At 39.2% G+C, this 21,042-nt stretch overlaps 1 protein-coding gene across 1 annotated transcript in view; it reads right to left on the bottom strand.

The window, feature by feature from the left end:
* The window catches only part of LOC126100727 (midasin-like), a 426,770-nt gene that overhangs the window by 254,194 nt on the left and 151,534 nt on the right, over positions 1-21,042 (bottom strand). The window contains exons 27-28 of the mRNA XM_049911346.1: positions 19,947-20,272; positions 10,382-10,616 (exon numbers count right to left, since the gene is read on the bottom strand). Of these exons, the coding sequence (XP_049767303.1) occupies positions 10,382-10,616; positions 19,947-20,272 (561 nt within the window). The remainder of the gene's footprint in view (positions 1-10,381; positions 10,617-19,946; positions 20,273-21,042) is intronic.

Here is a 21,042-nt window from a genome sequence, read left to right as displayed (position 1 = left end):
AAATGCAATCCGAAAACAAAGGAAGTAGGGTACAGTACGCTTGTTCGCCCACTGCTTGAATACTGCTCAGCAGTGTGAGATCCATACCAGATAGGGTTGATACACGACATAGAGAAGATCCAACGGAGAGCAGCGCGCTTCGTTACAGGATCATTTAGTAATAGCGAAAGCGTTACAGAGATGATAGATAAACTCCAGTGGAAGACTCTGCAGGAGAGACGCTCAGTAGCTCGGTACGGGCTTTTGTCAAAGTTTCGAGAACATACCTTCACCGAAGAGTCAAGCAGTATATTGCTCCCTCCTACGTATATCTCGCGAAGAGACCATGAGTATAAAATCAGAGAGATTAGAGCCCACACAGAGGCATACCGACAATCCTTCTTTCCACAAACAATATGAGACTGGAATAAAAGGAGAACCGATAGAGGTACTGAAGGTACCCTCCGCCACACACCGTCAGGTGGCTTGCAGAGTATGGATGCAGATGTAGATGTAGATGTAGATGTACTGCGGCGTGTACGACATTCATTACGCCAGAGATTGCAATTGTGTGCAACAAATGATGGCCACCACATTGAACATCTATTGGCCTGACATGTCGGGACACACTCTATTCCACTCCGTAATTGAAAACTGAAACCACGTGTGTACGTGTACCTCACCCCTCATGGTAATGTACATGTGCGTCAGTGAAAAAGACCAATAAAAAGGTGTTAGCATGTGGACGTAATGTGCTGTTCCAGTCTCTTCTGTACCTAAGGCCCATCACCGTTCCCTTTGGATCCCTATGTAATTCGGTGCTCTCCGATACACACGATCGAACAGCGGAGGAGTGGTACTCAAGCATCAACTTTAGGTTACAATGTCTCCGGATGTAATTAACATTTTACAATGCAACAAACGGCACTGATTACGTATTTGTTTATATTTTCAGATGTGCTAACAAAACTAATGGGGTTCCATTTAAAAAAATGTAGGTTTGTGTTAAAAAACATACTTCCGTGCATTTTTTTATGGTTTGTATTAACCAATTACACTAGCCCCTCTCCTCACATTTGGTCTGTGGAATCGATTCGTCAGTATTTGATGTGGTTTACGAAATATATCCAGCGGTAATGTTAGGTGACTCACCCTGTCTGTTTGTGACCTTGAAAGGGAGCACCAGACCGTTAGTAGCAGGCTTACAAGCAATATAGTGTTAACTGTGTAACTAAGATTGCTTCATCTGGAGAATGAATAGAAAGAATGCACAGAAGTGAAAATGGATGTGTGTGTGTGTCGGGGGTGGGGGGTCTAAGTCTGATGGTCTATTTGGCTGAAAGCTTTGTTTGACAGTCTTTTTGTTGCGCCTATGTGGTGAGTAGCAACTATCCCATTCATAATATTGTCATTATGCCATCCTGGACTTTCCGTTGCTTGATAAAAGAAGTATGGGTTTTTACTTTTTCGAAATGATTTTGAATCACTTTACAACAACCCAAAGTATGATTTCAGTGGCTGTCCAACCATTAAGTACAAATAAGTAAACCTGTAACATATTAAAACATACAACTTGCAAATTAAGGGAAGACTTCAAATGATCCAGAGAAGTTTGCCAACATACTGTATTATCTTCATTAGTTGCTAAAACAATACTATTCTGTATGCTTGAAAATGGCTTCTTGTCAGCACCTATTGACTTAAAATATATGTTTGAACACGACAAGTCACAATTACTAGTCACCGATTGACACTTTCCCTAGGGAAAATAACAAATTATTGCAATTCAAGTGTCTATGAGTGAATGGCCTAGAGGTGGCTGTTCCACCACTGTGCCACAGGGCACTGGCAACCCAGAGCACCCTATCAACTCACCCGTGGGCACACACTGACCAACTTGGCCACCCCTCACTGCAGGTGCTGAGTAAGGGTGGGACAGTCCAGTAGGGTATGGCATAACTGCCTGTGCATAGTTTCGATGTGTACCACAGTTGTGTTTTTTTTTCACACCTTAAGACTGCAGATACCACTGACTAGGCTGTCCTTCCATCTCTCAGACATCTGGGCACCCACAGGTGGGCACTTGAGGTGGCACAGGACAGTCTGGAATAATATCTGGAGTCTTTAACGTAAACAATTATGGCTCATGCTGAAGTATTGCATTAAAAATGCATTTTGAAGTATGGGGCTGAGCCTTGTTGTCATTCAAATGAGATTATTTGCTGATGAAATACTGTGAGAAAGCATTAAGTGACTGACAAGCAATGTTATGGTAAATGAGTAGAAAAGGTTATGGTTTAAAATCCTGTTGAGAATGCGGTGAATTGAAAGGAAGCAAAAGCTTAGACTATCCTAGGAGAGAAAGGACATTACTTGTGATAAAGAAACTATGGAAAACTTAAATCTGAATGACTACAAAGAGATCTGAACCACATTCCTACAAAATTAAAGTCCAGTGTCTTAACCACAGTACCTTCACATTGTGCTGGTAAACAAGTTTTTAGGGGACTGTTTGATCTTAAAATGCATATCTCTGTGTGTGAAAAGTTGTCACTGAGTTGATAGTGGTGTCTTAGAAGGTTTATTGCATGAAACGGGAATTGGGATAATTGTGGTTTATTGCATGAAATGGGAACTGGGATAATTGTGTTAGCTTCAATGTGAATACATAAAATATTTTGAGGTTACAGAATCTTTCTGAGCTACACACAATGCACTCATAGTTTGAGCCAGGAAAGAACAGAAACTTAACAAGGCAACAACCATCTTCTATCCTAAACTACGTCACTCAGAAACTTGATGATATTAAGAGCTTTGATATATTCTGTTTTGTGGTCTCCAAAGCTAAAGGACAGACTGAACTCACCATAAAGATAACACAAAGATTTGCAAACAGATACAACAGAAAGACTGTCACACATTCAGTTTTCTGCCAAAGCCTTCTTCAGAAAAGAAAACACAAACACAAACACAAACACAAACACAAACGCGCACACACACACACACACACACACACACACACACACAAACACGCACACACACACACACACACACACACACACACACACACACACACCTACCACATACATGGACGCCATCTCCGGCAGCTCACAGGAATGCAACTGTCACGTTGAGTGGCAATCTTCAGTGGAGGCATATAAGAGGGAAGGATAGCAGGATATGGGCGCGGGGAGGGAAGAGTGCTGTCTGGTAGTGTGCACAAGGACTATATGGAGGCATAAGTTGAGGCAGGGATAATCACGGGAGTATAGAATGTGTTGTAAGAGTAACTCCCATCGGCACATTTCAGAATAGGTGGTGGTGGACAGGAGGATGCAGAAGTCCAATGTTGTGAAGCAGCCACTGAAATCAAGCATATTGTGCCCGGCTGCATGTTGTGCCACATGGTGGCCTACTTTGCTCTTGGCCACAGTTTGGCGGTGGTCGTTCACCCTGGTGGACAGCTGTTTGGTAGTCGTACCAATATAAAGAGCTGTGCAACGATTGCAGCAGAGCTGGTATATGACATGGCTGCTTGCACAGGTTGCACAGCCTCTGTGGGGTAGGATAAACCAGTGATGGGACTGGGTTACGAAGTGCTCGGTGGGTGGGTTGGGCGGGTGATGCACCTGGGTCTTCCACAGGGATACAATCATTAATGCAAGGGCTTGGGACCGGGAGTTGTACTGGGATGGACTAAGACGATGTCAAGGTTGAGAAGGTGACAGAACACCACTTCAGGAGGAGTGGGAGGTATTTCTAATATGATGTCCCTCATTTCAGGGTAGGATGATAGATAATGCAAGGCCAGACGAATGATGTGGTTCAGCTGTTCCGTTCTCGAATTATCCCAGCCTCACTTTCTGGTAACCCATTGTCCCCATGTCCTACACCCAACAGTTTCCACCCCCTCTGTCCTATGACCTTTACATTATTCACATCCCTCACGCACATTATGTGCCACCCTCTGCCAAGACAATTGTCCATCTTTCCTCTTAGCTGCACCTCACCCTTTGCCCCCCCCCCCCCCCCCCCCCCCCACCTGATGCTGCACTTGGCAACCTTGTCGTGGCAACATCTAGTCTGTGCACACTCCTCCAGATAGTGCTCCCCCCCCCCCCCCCCCCACCTCCAATCCACTTAACATGCCATCTTTATGGTGAGTAACAATCTATTCTTTTCCTAATATTGTTGATATTACAACATGGAGGAAATGTAGGATCAGCTGCTTCAATTCATTCCATAGGTGTCACAAGTTATTGTAATGAATTTGCTCTCTATCTGATGACAAACCTCAGATCTGATAACAAACCTCAGATGACTATTCTAGCATGCACAGTGAGAATATTTAGTTGCATGTCTCAGTATTTGTACAACAACTACCAATTTTAGTTTCATTGATAAGCTAATGGCTACTGTTACGGCTAATCTAATATTGCAGACTCGGAGAAAATGCAGTGCTGCCAGTAATAAAGCCACATGTGCAGAGACTGGACATAACATTTCGTATAGTTATCATGTCCTATTTGAGTAATAATTTAGGTATTATAATAAAGCCAGAGAGATATAGAGTACCACTAGAATAAACGAGTCCAATCGTGTTGTGATTAGTCTTCAAGGTCCCCACATGAGAGGTTCATATGACGCTTTAGTATATTCCTAGAGTTCTCCCTTAGCATTCCTCCTTGAAACTATGTAAGTTTGCTTTTGCAGCATAGATGATAGCTATCTTCAAGCATCTGCCAGCTGATACTTTTCAGTGTTTCTCTGAAATCCTTCTGCGGGTCAAAGAAATGTGTAACTATGCGTTCTGACCTTCTTTACGCACTGTTACTTGTATTTTGTATGGCTCCCACACACGTGAGTAATATTCTACAATGTGTCGTGTCAGTGTTTCCTAAGCAGCCTCCTTTGTAAATTCTTTGCAGTTCCAAACTGAAGTCTAGCAGCTGCTTTTCCAATGACTGAGCCTATGTTATCATTCTGTTTCAAAATTCCCAAATTGTTTCTCTTATGTATTTACATGGGTTGACTGATTACCACTGAACTGCTTGTTGCAGGACCTCCAGAGGTTCACTTTTTAAGCAAATTGAAATTATGTGATCATATGACAGTTTGTGTATAGACATATCGGTTTGTGTGGAAACCCCTCACATCAGTGGTAAACAGTGGGTCCAGTAATTGGTGGAAGTTTCCATTTGATGCAGGAACACCACATGTCAAGGAGATAAGGGCTTTTTATTCATTGTAAGGTTAACAATGTCACTTGTTATTCTACTGCTTCTGGTATCTTCCCACACTTTTACTGGATGTACATTTCAGATTTTATGCATCAGTTCCAAGTGAAATGGCATGTGGCAGTGGTGAAGTCGGTCTGAATAAAAGAAAGAAAGGATCGAAAAGAGTTATATACCAATCAGAACCAATAAAAGAAAGCAGAATTAAAAACACTGAATACTTGAACTATAGAGGAGAAACAGTTACGCTTAAAGAACAAGGTTACGATTGCAGGTAAGCCATGTGCATTAACAATGCCAGTGAAACTAATGTTATTGTTTGGTTATTTTGTTACTATTATTCGTCTTACGAATGCACTGCTCTGCTATTGCAGGTGTAAGCGGAAATGCACGATTACTAAAATTACTTCAGACGTAATGACGGAATTATGTTCTAAGTTCTTAAGTTTCAACACTAAAAATGAGCATAATAGAAGTATGTGACATTGTAAGGAAATGTCCAAGATTGTAAGGTGACAACAGCTTACCTATCAAGAACAAACCCAAAGGTTATACATACAAATATTGGCTCTTTAGCTCTGATGGCCATGTTCAAGTCTGTAAGTCCGCATTTTTACCCATGTATGGTGCTTCTGACGACAGACTGCTGAGATTAAGAGATCTACTAATCTCTACTAAGTCCCCCAAAGACACGTGGGGAAAACAGCAGCCAGAATATGCATATCCAGCTGAAGTAACATTGTTAGTTGAGAACTGCATAAATAGTTTTCCAATTCATGACTCACACTACATAAATGTTGTTGTTGTTGTTATTGTGGTCTTCAGTCCAGAGATTCATTTGCTGCAGCTCTCCACACTACTCTATCTTGTGCAAGCTTCTCCACGCTTCCCCTCAGTACTAAATTGGTGATGCCTCAGAAGTTTCCTATCAACCGACCCCTTCTTCTATTCAAGTTGCACCACAAATACCTCTACTCCCCAATTCTATTCTCTCTCTGTTCTACACAAGTAGAGAGTACAAATACTTGGCTTCATATCTTAATGTGAAAAAGACGTGGGATCTGTTTCAATCGCAATATCATTAAGTGAAAGTTACATATTGGTATTAATGGAAAATATTTAATGAAAATTTCAATTTGAAATTTGATCAACCACAGGTGGATAGATGTTGTACCTGCAAGGAATTTAACTGTGAAAATAAGAATTCCTACCTTAAACGACAATGCAACACGTGTAGCCTTAGCCAAGCTGTTAATTCATAAAAGAATACAACTGAGTGTGTGCAGAAAATGTGCAGAGATTCTGAAGATGTCACCGGCATCTGCATTGGATTAATGCAAAATCTGATGCTTCCAGTTATACCCATTCAAGACCCATTCTATTTGCGTCAGCTTACTTACAATGTGTCCAATATACGTGATTTAAAATCTGGGATGGCTATATCCTACAAATATGATGAAACAATGCCTGAAAGCAGCCCCAATGAAGTTTTCTCCTTTATTTTAAGTTATGTAAATGAATATGTTGCCAAAAATGTCCAGCAGTAAGATTTGACTTAATCAATTTGATTCAATCCATCACTATTTTGTCAGCTATGGGTACTGCTATCTGCCTTGTGACAGGGACTTCAGTGTTGTGAAGAGAAATGTGAAAAAGACTGACAGTGTACTTGCCAGTGGAGTAAACGGAATTAATCCTCTCTTCTAGCTCTAAGAAATTTCGCAGTACACATGGTGAATAAAGAAGAATTCATGACTTCAACTCACAGTGGCCGGCGCATTACAAGAAGAATGTGGCATCTGTGGAATCACAAGGAAGGAAAATTCCTTGAGAAAGAAAGCAGCATTTTTCAATTTCAGACTTTCTCGAGTTTTCATACAGCAACCTTACTCCTGACGCAATGAAAACTCGAACATTCATTGGTTTGTTGCAGAACATACCTTCAGACTTTTAGATGCAGAGCAAATTTCAGATTTTCCATCACAACTTGAAGTGCCAATGATTAGTGACAAAAAATGGCAGTTTAAAAAAAATCAAACCTTACCCACTTTATCCCAAAGAAATTAAGTGATTCTACAATAATTTAAACTTCCAACCCATGTAAGTGGACAAAGAAAAGAGACTGATGTAATACTGTGGTGAAACATGTACTCTTAGTAATGGGTTTTACATTAAACTGTTTAATTCACTTAAATGTGTTTACATTTCTTTCAGAAACACCTCATGTCCAACAAATTTAACAATGTATATCGCCACAGTAAATATTAAGAATTATCTGGTTTTTGTCCTTCTCCTGGGCGGGTGGGGGAGGGGGGAACAAAATGCTCCTATTGGACATGAGAGGTTTCTGCAATAAGCAGTTCAATTGTGAATCACTGACATTGTAGTCATGCTATACTATATTTCTGTGTTCTGTGCAGAGCACAGTTTTACATTTCTGAACATTTAAAGGAAGTTGTCAGTCCTTAAATCACTTGAAAATCTTATCAACATCTGACTGAACATTTCTCCAGCTTTTCTCCGATGGTACTTCATTACATATAATGTCTATATCTGTTGATGAATCTGCATGTGAAACAATATGCTGCATACTTCCTGCCAAGAAATCCTCATTTTCATTTGGCACCCAACATGATCACACTTTAATAAATATTGGTATGGTACTGATTCAAAAGCTTCTTGGAAGACAGAAAATATTGCATCTACTCTACTGCCTTGATCTGTGGCTTTCAGAACATTAAGTGAGAAAAGTACAAATTGGGTTTCACATGACTGATGTTTATGGAATCCATGGTGGTTGGAAAGGAAATCCGTTCTAGCTGCCTCATTATGCTTAAGCTCACAACATGTTCTAAGATTCTACAGCAGGTAGATTGCAGTGATATCTTATGACAATTTTGTAGATCACTTATGCTACCCTTCTCGTAGATGGGTGTAACCTGTGCTTACTTCCAACTACAGTGGTTCAGATCTGTGACTGGATTCAGTACCTGCTAGGAGACAGAATTCAACTTTTTTAAAAAGACATCTTGCTGTGCACAAACTGCAAGTTATCATCCCATATTTCACAGCTATGACACATACACACGAAAACCATAATGGACCCTATCATAATCAAATGGGCATGGTTAAATTTACATTTTCAGTATCCATGGAGTTCTATGTTTTCTAGATTCACATCACCTGATATAGATGCGCACAATTTGTAGGTAACCTTATAATTCTACAATAATGTACACAAAAAGTTCGTATGTTCTATGTGTTGACCAGTATATAGTGATATAAAAATAAAAAATAAAATAAACACACACACACACACACACACACACACACACACACACACACACATTCATTTACATAAGCAAGCACACCTCAGGCACACATGACCACCAGAATGCATTCTGATCCGAGATCCTGAGATGGATGTCATATGTGTGTGTGTGTGTGTGTGTGTGTGTGTGTGTGTTTTTTCTTCTTTTGCTATTGAAGGCTGTGGCTGGAAGATGATGTGTAATCTTTTAATTGTGCCTGTCTGCAACCTAACATGTCATCTTTGGGTAAGTAGCAATTAACCTTTCCCTTACACTGTTGAAAGTAATTTTGAGAAACTCGAAGGAAGTGTTACAGGGAGGTTACTCTTCACAATCTATGAAGGCTGTGGAATGTAGATATAGATTTAGATGCGAGTGTAGTTGTATGTAGGCACACCACTTCCAGTAAGATTGTGCTTAGTGAAGCACAACGAGGTTCAACTCAGCTTTAGGGGTGATGAAATATTTACTCTCCTGGTCAATAAAACTGCAACACCACGAGTATCGCATCCAACGAACAGCAAATTGGCTCGATGTGTACTATGTGCTTGGATTTGCAAATGATTAACATTTAAGTGCAAGTAGGTAAGAGCAATGCCATCTCAATTCCATATATATAAGGAAAGTTACACGTCGGTTTTATGATTCGGGAATGTTGGTAGTTTGTGAGAAAATTATGTTATTTAAGGAGGACAAAAATACCGGATTCTGACAGCAACAGGATCACGGGCTATCAAACTGTTGCTCATGTCAGTTGGGATCTCTCAATTGTCACGTGAATACGAAACTGACGAGCTCACAGGGGCCATACTCAGTGCTGTGCCGGTTCTCTCTGGCCGTGCACGCCTGCTGCCCAGGAAGACAGAAACGCCGTTCGCTCAGCCGTACAGGGTTGTGCAGCCACATCTCCAGGACAGGAAATGGGTTCATTTGCAGCAACGCAGCTGACTGCACAGGCAATGCAGCGACACCTCGAGCATCGTAACTATCGTCACACTGACGGTCGTTTCTGGGTCACTTAATGTGGCAGGCAGAGAATCGTGCATCCGGCAATAAGACTGAACACTGGGGTGGCACCACTCCATCTTTCCAGACAAGTCTCAGTTCCGAGTACAGCATCACAGTGGATGTATGTACCCATGTGTATTGGCTCCGAGAAGGGACACTGCCAAACTGCATTTGTCACTACAAGGGCCCACATCGGGTGTGCCAGTAAGGGGTGCTGCTGGATGCACATCTCCGGTGCACCAAGCTGGTAATCTGGACAGCAGTCATTACGTGGTGGGTATGTTAGGGTTGGTGACTGTGCCCTACACTTGAGACCTCTGTGACATTACCTTTCAATATGTCACTTCGAGGCCTTATGTTGCCCAGTCTGTTCTGATAGAACATAGAAGGTTTTCAATGGCCAACCTGGGCAGCACATTCTTTGTATCTCTCAACTACTGAAAAGACCTGGTTACGGGATGGCGAGACACTGGCAAGCCACCAAAAGTAAGTCACTGCAATCGACGAACGCTGTCATACAGCTGAAATGGTGTGGAACAAACTACCCGTATCCGTCAGCTGAGCTCAGTTCGATCTTACGCCCAGTCGGGCCAAAACTGTTGCTGATGCTAGAGATAGTTGTATGTAATAAATACTGCAGCCATATCCCCCCCCCCCCCCCCAAATCATCTACAATACTACTATCTTATTATACTTCATGCACACAGAAAGCACAATTTTGCTATTTGCTATAGTTTCTGATGTTGCAAAGCTGATGGTCAGCAGCAAACTCAAATACAACTATGCACTAGCAAGAATTTTTTGTAGTATAAATAACTCAGCAATCGACAGTTTCAAAGTACTGACCGAGACTACGTTGTGCGTCGCTCTGCCCTGGTCGGTCCCTCTTGCGCACATCTCTCTGCCCCTGCTGGTCTGCTCGTGCTTCTGGCATACTGTCTCCCTCTGGTCTCCCCTGGTGCCCAGCCTCATCATCTTTCATTTGTGCTCCACCCACTCCCGACTGCTCCATTTCACCTGGATCTCCTGCATCTCCTCCATCTTTGGAATCTTTCTCATCTTCTTTGGGGACTGATGACACCTGAAAAAATTAAATTATTTTGTAATACCATATACAGAGTGATACTGCATAGAAATTCTGAGGTTTTCACTGACTGCACGAGTCAATGTTAACAAAAAAAAAGTTAAAACTGAATTTAGGGGAAAGCAGAGAAGGAGAAAATGCAACACAATGAAAATAGCAAGGATATATATCTCTCTCACTCAGAGGCCTGCTAATCAAGCTAAAGAAAGGTGTATCAGAGACAATGAGTGCCAACAACAAAGTGAAAGAGATGAAATTAAAATTCAAACCAAAGTTCATGAAAGATACAACTAAGTTGACATAGACTTTTCACAGTTTCTTGCTATGCCTTTTTAATCAGAAGAACAACTGCTCTTCTGGATTTTAACGATTTTTGTTGGTGTATCCTTACCCAACTGATATGTATTACTGGCAATTAGTGTGCGTCTCCATCTGTGTGCTGTGTGCCTACTTCCTACGAGCCTGGGTTTGCCTCACATGCAAGAAGAGGCAAACATATAGGTGCACACATCATGCTTGACACGTGTGCCATGTGCAATTCCATTCACACCGAGCCCGAATGACACACACATTCCGGCAATCAACACATCTGTCGCCATAGCGAGTATATTTTCAGACAAAGACAAAATATTAAACAAAAGCCCACACACAGGGATAGAAAATACCTTATGCATATCGAATGTGTGAATGTGGTAGAAAATATAAAAATGGCAAGCACTATTGTGTTCAACAATTGTACTTGTGATTTTGAAGTAATATTTCATTCGGTTGGACAACTGGTAGCAGAGAAAAAAAGCAAAATGCGTAGACAACATATCAGTGGCAACAAGATTACCTCTTCCCATTCTAGTTCTTGCTACTGTGGACAAATATGACAGTTTGAAGTTTCAGTTCATGGTATATATTGCATTAAAATATAATGTAACCCCAAAAGTTTTGCACACTCTGGTGAAATCCCTGGAAAACAACATTAAGCTTGGTTGACAACCACTTAATATTTCTTTATCTGGAAAGCAAAACAGACACTTCTTGCTTAATGTTTGCAGTCAGTAGTCTAAGAATATGTTAATACATATTTCTGAACAGTAGGGGTACACAGAAAGGAAGCACTGACAGGATAACACGTTTCTTTTTATATACAGGGTGATCCATGAAGAAATGCAAATATTTTAATATGTTATTCTACAAGTAAAACTAAAGAAAAAAAGTTTAGTTACGGAGTTATGGCTAATAAAAGATTTTGCCTCACATTTAGCAACTTTGCTAATATGAAACCATTGCAAAACTGTACGAGGTTAAAGTAAAGCATGATTTCCAATTATTTTGTTGTTATTGGTCTGGTGAATCTAATAAAACATGTCCCACACGTGTATCTGCAGTAGTTTTCCAGAACATCCAGAGATGCAAAGATTATTATACAAGTAAATTTGTTTACTTTCCATTAAGAATGTCAAAAGGTTTATGTCATTGTTGGCAACTGTTAGTGAGTTGTTTCAGTCATTTCCTAACATTGAAATAAGCTAGTTTTCTGTATTGTTCAGTGAAAGAACATAACAACAATGTAGATTATTTGTGAAATAGGGATGCCTTCCAAATTTATGACAGAGAAATATGCCAATATGGTGTTTATTTATGGCAAATGTGATGGTAATGCTATGGCTGCAGTTAAAAAATATCATTTATGTTATCCAACTCTGAGGTTTCAGACTGCATAAACAATCAGTGGAGTATTTCGAATGTTACGGGAGTCAGGTTCTCTACCTAGCACCAGTACGAGCGCTCAATACCTGAAGACAATGATGAGGATATTATGGATGCTGTTCAACATACCTCGGCTACCAGTATACGACAGATATCTCAACGATTAGGCATTTCACAATCTAGGGTATAGCGTACGCTGATCCCTACCAAAAAGAAAACGTGCATCATTTACATCAGGGAGATCCTGCCCTTCATTTGGAGTTGTGCAAATGGTTCAATATTAATCGGCAGTTACACAAATACATTTTATTACTGATGAGGAACAGTTTACTTGAGATGGTATAAACAATTTACATAATGAGCATGTACAGTCTGAAGCAAACTCATGTGCAACAGTGCAACGAAATTTCCAGCAGCAATTTAGCATAAATGTGTGGTGTGGTATAATCAACACACACCTTATTGGACCATTCATTTTCCCAGGACATCTAACTGGTGAGATGTGCTTACAATTCCTTCAAGAAGAAATGCCACACTTCCTCGAAGATATTTCACTTGCTAAGTGACTGCAAATGTATTTCCGACATGACAGTGTGCCTCCACATTTCACCAACACCGTTACTACACATTTAACTGAACATTTTCCCCAGAAACAGATTTGTTGTGGTGCTACACGTCTGTGGCCATCCAGACAGCCCGATTTAACACAATGGATTTTTATGTATGGGGATGGATGAAAGACATAGTTCATGAGGACAAAGACAATACATGTGAGGGATTACTTGCTCGCATTATGAATGCAATGAATGAAATTAAGACCAACGCTGTGAAACTCAAATGAGCAACAAAATCGTTCATACACATGCAGCTAAATGCATTGAACTCGGTGGAGACATTTTTGAACATTTATTGTGAATGTATTGTGAAATTGTACATACATTGTACAACTTCCTTAACACTGAGCATTGTTTTTTCTAGTTTAACGTGAATTTGTGTCTGCTATGGTACTAATGAAAGCAGATTATCTGAAACATTCATACAGTTTCAGTTAACGTTATTACCACCATTTTTCCAAAACTAAATTCTCTACACCTTCTGTTGAAAGCTTTGTGCAATTTTCTGAAATTTAAAAAACAAATTGGGCCAAGCAGTTAATAAATTAAAAATTTTACAATATTACTTCTTTGCTGCTTGTGATGTTCTGGAAAACTACTGCAGATACACATCCGGGGTATGTTTTATTAGATTCATCAGACCAATAACAACAAAATAAACGGAAATCGTATTTTACTTTAACCTCTTACAGTATTGTGGTCCTATGTTTATATGAACTTTTTTCTTTAGTTTTACTTGTAGAATAACATATTAAAATATTTGCATATCTTCACGAATCACCCTGTATATATCAATCAAATCCCATCATTACTGTGTGTGTGTGTGTGTGTGTGTGTGTGTGTGTGTGTTTTCAGTGGCAAGAGGGGGTCTTTGTTTGTCAAAAGTGTTTAATTAGATTTTTTAGTAGTTTCCTTTTTGTTTACCTTAAGCATCCAAACTCCAGGTAAGAGTAGTTGGATGTAGCATTAGACTCTGAAGTTATGTGGAATTTGCCACGCTGTTTGGGAGCTTTAGATGTCAAAAAAGGTTCTGCATACAACAGTGGAAGCAGAGATATCATTTACAAGCACAGTTTCAATATTATTTTATTTGCTGTAATTGATGAAAACTATGAATCAAAAGGGTTTGTGAAAGCACCAGTATGGGTCCAGCACACTGTGGGGCCCAGATCACTTCTCTTCTTCAATATGTATTCGTCAGAAGTATGAACAAAGGATTTTGTTCAAGACTGCCTTTGTTGTTTCCAGGTCGTTCCAATCTGTGAGGAACTGAGACAGTTTTTTGATTTCCCTCTGATTTTATAATCCATGGCATTAACTAACCATAAACATGAAATTTCAAGATAATACTATTCAGTTTCCACATGTTTCTCATTAGACCACCCAGCCAAAGTGCTACAGCAAAGCCAAATTTAGAAGCGTGCAAGAACTGAATCTTTTAAGAGTGGGATATGGTATAACAGAGCACCAAATGAACTGAAACGCAGACAGTTGCAGAGTTGTTATACATGTCTCCCCATTTGTGTTTGGGAAATGCCTGCACATGCAGCTGGTGATCTGTAGGCACAAATCAGTGGCACGCGTGACCTTCCACCATTGCACGTATCCCCTTGTCTCTTCATTTAACAGCCGTATGCAGTTAATGCATCTGCAGAGTCACAAAGGGATAAACACAGCACCTTTAGACTGTCAGTCTGTATTAAGACTTAACGATTTCAAGAGTACGCATGAGCTTGGAAAGGGGGAGGGAGGGTAGGGGATATAGAGACAGAATGTCTTTTAAGTCGTCCTATTTTGCTCTTAACTATCAAAAAAAGAATTTTGATTGATACGTCTTATGTTGTTTCAATAACAACAATTGTGAAGTAAGTGCAGCATTCACCAAAATAGGGGCAACAGAAGCAATGCTAAGAAAAATTGAAATTACTATTCTTGAAAAACCAAGTTTGCCAAGATCGCTACCAATTCTTTTTATTACTGCAACCTGTTCCAACAGATCTACGCTGTCATCACCGGATCATGTAATATTATCAGATGTACGTGCTTGTTACAACACTAAAAGTCACATAATGATGTATCAAATTGTAACATCACTATGCGACTTTCAGTGTTGTAATTAGCATGTACATCTAATAATGTTACAAGACACAATGATTACAGCACAAATCTGTCAAAACCGATCACAGTAATAAAAAGAATTGCTAGTAATCTAGGCAAACTTGAGTCATCAAGAATAATATAGCTTTCAGCTCACCCCCGACAACTGACACAATGTCAAATGTACATAAAAAGTTAAAAGCAAATGTTTTAACTACAATTTCTGTGAACACTACCACAGTTATTCCTTTTCATAAAATAAAGAAATATTTCTTTCTTTAACAAATGTTAATATTATTTTAAATTTTAACTGATTACACATTTTTATTAAATGTTTTATGTTCCTGTTGGACCTTCAGTAATTTCTGCTACTAGCAAGTCTGAATGAGGGGGAGAAGCAAATTACAGTTATCAAAAATCAGTCAGTTGGTGGGTTACTGGAAGCTAACATTAAGCTCATCAAAATAACATGTTTTAAAAACTATGTGGGTCATCCAGAAAGTAAAGAAGGTTTTGATATAACTAAATAAAAAGAAAAGACATCAACAAACAGGGATGGCTAGAGGACAAATGTAAGGATGTAGAGGCATGTATCACTAGGGCTAAGATAGATACTGCCTACAGGAAAATTCTTTGACCTTTGGAGAAAAAATACCCACATGTATGAATATCACGAGCTCAGATGCAAAACCAGTTCTAAGCAAAGAAGGGAAAGCAGAAAGGTAGAAGGAGTATATAGAGGGTCCATATACAAGGGCGATGTATTTGAGTGCAATATTATGGAAATGGAAGAGGATGTAGATGAAGATGAAATGGGAGATATGATACTGCGTGAAGAATTTGACAGAGCACTGACAGACCTACATAGAAACAAGGCCCCGGGAGTAGACAACATTCCATTAGAGCTACTGATACCCTAGGGAGAGCCAGCCCTGAAAAACTCTACCATCTGGTGAGCAAGACTTATGAGACAGGCAAAATACCCTCAGACTTCAAGAAGAATATAATAATTCCAATCCCAAAGAAAGCAGTTGTTGACAGGTGTGAAAATTACCGAACTATCAGTTTAATAAGTCACGGCTGCAAAGTACTAACACGAATTCTTTACAGACAAATGGAAAAAGTGGTAGAAGCTGACCTCAGGGGAGATCAGTTTGGATTCCATAGAAATGAGGCAATACTGACACAACGACTTATCTTAAAAGATAGATTAAGGAAAGGCAAACCTACGTTTCTAGCATTTGTAAACTTAGAGAAAGCTTTTGACAATGTTGACTGGAATACTCTCTTTCAAATTCTAACGGTGGCAGGGGTAAAATACGGGGAGTGAAAGGCTGTTTACAATTTGTACAGAAATCAGATGGCAGTTATAAGAGTAGAGGGGCACGAAAGGGAAGCAGTGGTTGGGAATGGAGTGAGACAGGGTTGTAGCCTCTCCCCGATGTTATTCAATCTGTGTATTGAGCAAGAAGTAAAGGAAACAAAAGAAAAATTCGGAGCAGGTATTAAAATCCATGGAGAAGAAATAAAAACTTTAAGGTTCGCTGAGGACATTGTAATTCTGTCAGAGACAGCAAAGGACTTGGAAGAGCAGTTGAACGGAATGGACAGTGTCTTGAAAGGAGGATATAAGATAAACATTAACAAAAGCAAAATGAGGATAATGAAATGTTATCAAATTAAATCAGGTGATGCTGAGGAAATTAGATTAGAAAATGACACACTTAAAGTAGTAAATGAGTTTTGCTATTTGGGAAGCAAAATGACTGATGATGATCAAAGTACGGAGGATATAAAATGTAGACTGGCAATTGAAAGGAAAGCATTTCTGAAGAAGAGAAATTTGTTAACATCGAGTATAGATTTAAGTGTCAGGAAGTCTTTTCTGAATGTATTTGTATGGAGTGTAGCCATCTATGGAAGTGAAACATGGATGATAATTAGTTTAGACAAGAAGAGAATATAAGGTTTCGAAATGTGGTGCTACAGAAGAATGCTGATTATTAGATGGGTAGATCATGTAACTAATGAGGAGGTACTGAACAGAACTGGGGAAAAAGAGGCATTTGTCGCACAACTTGACTAGAAGAAGGGATCGGTTGGTAGGGTATGTTCTAAGGTATCAAGGGATCACCAATTTAGTATTGGAGGGCAGCGGGTAGAGTAAAAATCGTAGAGGGAGACCAATAGATGAATACATTACACAGATTCAGAAGGATGTAGGTTGCAATAGTTGCTTGGAGATGAAGTAGCTTGCACAGGATAGAGCATTATGGAGGGCTGCATCACACCAGTCTCTGGACTGAACCACAACGTCAACAACAACAACAACAACAGCAACAACAACAAACAAAAAACTTTATTTACAAAGATACAAAATCTTAATCTGTTCCTCAATGTAGTTGCAATAGCAGTCAAGGCTTTTATTGTAACGGGACTAATTTTTAAATTCCATGCTATACTCCTCTACCACCAAAGATTTGAGCCACAATGTCACTGTTCGAGGTATTCACCATTTGCAAACTGTTTTCCACCAAAAAATTTCTTTAGTTTTGTGTTTAAGTCAAAACCACTTAGGTCCAAGTCAGGTGCATAAGGAGGATGCCAGAAAATTTCTCATTTAAGATGTTGAAGTTCTTATCTTCACGCTGATGCATGAGGCCTCACATTGTCGTGAATCAAAAACACGTATGCCGAAAACATTCCATGTCACTGAAGACTTGTTCATTCCACTATCACCACAAATGTTCTTTATTTACTTATAACACTCGATAGGCTGAACATTTTGTGCATTCAGAAAATAAATGACAATACACACTTTGTCTACAGTGAGATTTTCAATGGGTACCATTACAATGTCCTTCTTCAGAGTCAAGAAGTGAATAACACACACACACACACACACACACACACACAAACTGAGATAACATCTCTCTCTCTCTCTCTCTCTCTCTCTCTCTCTCTCTGTCTGTGTGTGTGTGTGTGTGTGTGTGTGTGTGTGTGTGTTGTAACGTTATTTATATTTTGTGATGGGCTTTCTATTATCATATTTATATGATTTTTTTTAAAACAAGTTTGAACCATTAACTTTGTAACACAGCAAAACATTTACTCTAGAAGTTAATCTTTTCTACAATCCTGTATTATTTCCCCATTTAGTAAAAAAATAACACATTTTCTGCCTCTTCTGATTCTCTCAGCAAACAAAACTACAGCCTCCAGCAGTGAAAGCCTAAGATTAATCCATCTTTTATTTTTAAACAAAAGGTATTGCTATGTTTCATACCAAAAATTTAAAAGAAGAGTATCTGATCAGTTATTTCATAGTCAACTAATCATTTCTGAATCTTTCGCAGAAAATAGCAGAAATGAAGTTAATTACTCACAGGTAGCAGTACACTATATCTGTCCCACAACTATTTGCGATCATAGCATTTTCACAGCAGAACAATGCTCAATTTTCTGCTGTAGTATTTCAAGCTGTGTCAGTGAATGAATACTGAGAGAACAGCAATAATGATGATGTTATATAAAGTAACACAAATACAGGGTGAGTCACGAGGAAAGGAACATGCTTTGAGACATGATAGTATTAATGATTCTGAACACAAAACTTCATATGGACATATGTCCTATTGTGAATGGTTTCCGAGATAGAAGACATTTAGTATCACTTTTGTACGTTTTTTCTTAATAACTCAAGAACCCCACACTCCAATGAAAATGTGTCTCAGTACACCATTAAACTAAATTAAATTTACAACAAAAAAGGTAGGACTAACAGTTTGCACAAAGAGATTGCAAGAATATTGAAAGTCTCACGCGACGTGTGTGCGTTGTAGCTTAGGTACTTTTTGTAGGCCAGGTAGTTTTCCGACTTTATTGACCACAAGTGTCCTGTATCAAAATGTCCACCTCAACTTCCTCTATACTACTGTGGTATGTTGTAAACAATGACAATAAATAATACAGAAAATAAATACAAATGTACATTAAAAGTGTTCTATTTCGGAAACCATTCGGAATAGGGCATTTGTCCACATCAAGTTTTTTTGTTCAGAATCACTAATGCTATCACCCATCAAAAACACTTACCTTTCCTCCTTACTCACCCTGTATATACTCGGGGTCAACTGTAAAGTCAAATTAATAACTGATAGTTACATCTAATTATGTACATATGGCCCGCCACCACAGCTGAATGGACAGCGTGCCGGGTTTCATGCCGGAGATGGGGGTGTTCGATTCCCGGCTGGGTTGGAGATTTTCTCCGCTCAGGGACTGGGTGTTTGTGTCGTCTTCATTATCATTATCATCATTTCATCTTCATCGACGCGCAAGTCACTGAAGTAACATCACCTCAAAAGACTTGCACCAGGCGATCGGGTTTATCTGCCGGGAGGCCCTTGCCACACGACATTTAGTTTTCATGTACATATGCAACCCATTAATGAAATTCTTACATTCAGCAACATACTGAAATGTTCCCGCATTTATCGTAACATAGGTCCAGTAAGATGCACTACTTACAAAACACAAAATGCTCCTCAAAGTTATTATTAACAAACCTTGCACTTCTTTAACGCTACACATGGGTCTTGAAATGTGAAGTTCACTGTGGGACATTGCAAGAATATAAAGTTCACTGTGGGAATCTGAATAAGCCTCTTAAAAATGCGGGATACTGCAACCATGTTGTTGCTACTTCTGTAACATGTGACTCTGAAAAAGCTGTCTCATATGAGGGTATCACATGGCAGACCAGACAAATGTGGATATTCATCATCTGAAACACATTGATACATGTAACAGCTTATAAGGATGCCTTTATAAATCCTCTCAACCAAATACAAAAAGAATTACAGTAAATGTGTGGATGCTTAAAATTTATCAGTAACAAATATCAGAAGCGAACCTGGTCTTTTGAGCCGGCTTCTGCCTGTTCTGGTGCAGGCTCTGCAGCGTTGTGACTGGGCTGGTCATCTGACGGACTGGCTTCTTCTTGGTCATTCCCTTTATCTTCATTTTCTCCTTCTTTCCCATCTTTTTCTCCTTTTGTAATCTCAGCATTTTCCTCTTCTTTATCACTAGCTCCTTGCTCCAACCCTGTAGTTCCATTGGGGTCTTCATTATTATCCATTTCATCTTCACTTGAACTTTCTGGTTCTTCAGTCTTGTCATCATTTTTCTCCTTTCCCTCTGATGTTTCATCTGTATTTTCTTTCTCTGGCTCTTTTTGTTCTGAAAATGAAGAAACTAGAAATATGTAATCACATTAAAATTATCTTCACTCAAGGTGGGTCTGCAGCTGCTATGAAACACTTAAATGATTTGATATCACCTGCAGCTGTCGTTTTTTCTCTATTTGTTGTACTATCGCACAATTTTGCTCTTAGACCATGGAAGCAACATGAGTTCAGTGCATTGACAATTTGTAAAAAATTGGACAGGATAACAAAACAGGTCTTAAATGTGCAAAAATTAATAAAAATTACTGTAAAAAAATTCAGCAATAGCAAATTATGCTGTACAAGTCTCTGGACTTGTTATATCTGAATGACATCCACTATCATTGTGCTTATAAGCGCAGGTCCCTTAACTGTATGGCATAACATGCCAACACTGAATTTTTATACATAAAGTTTTTATTGATCCTAACGAAAGTTTTTATCTATCCTAACACACTGTAAGACTTGATTTGTTACCATGTTTAACTTTTAATTGATTGTCACTGAACTAAATTTACGTTGCTTCCATTTAACAAGATTCTTGATAATGGGCTAAGACTGAAATTCCGTACAATAAATAAAGAAAAATCACAAATAGAGATGGTGCCAAATCATTGAAACACAGAAAGTAGTGTGTGTGTGTGTGTGTGTGTGTGTGTGTGTGTGTGTGAAACAATTCAATATTAAACATAACTTCAATAAAACATGTGTACCTTCTTCAAGTTCTTTCACAGAAAAAGAAAATGATCTTTACAGGAATCAATAACAAGATAAGAAAACACA

Source organism: Schistocerca cancellata, chromosome 9, assembly GCF_023864275.1.
Source record: "Schistocerca cancellata isolate TAMUIC-IGC-003103 chromosome 9, iqSchCanc2.1, whole genome shotgun sequence".
In the NCBI taxonomy this organism is placed as follows: Eukaryota; Metazoa; Arthropoda; class Insecta; order Orthoptera; family Acrididae; genus Schistocerca; species Schistocerca cancellata.
Note: the sequence above shows the minus strand (reverse complement) of the source record. Positions and strands in the feature narration are given on the sequence as shown.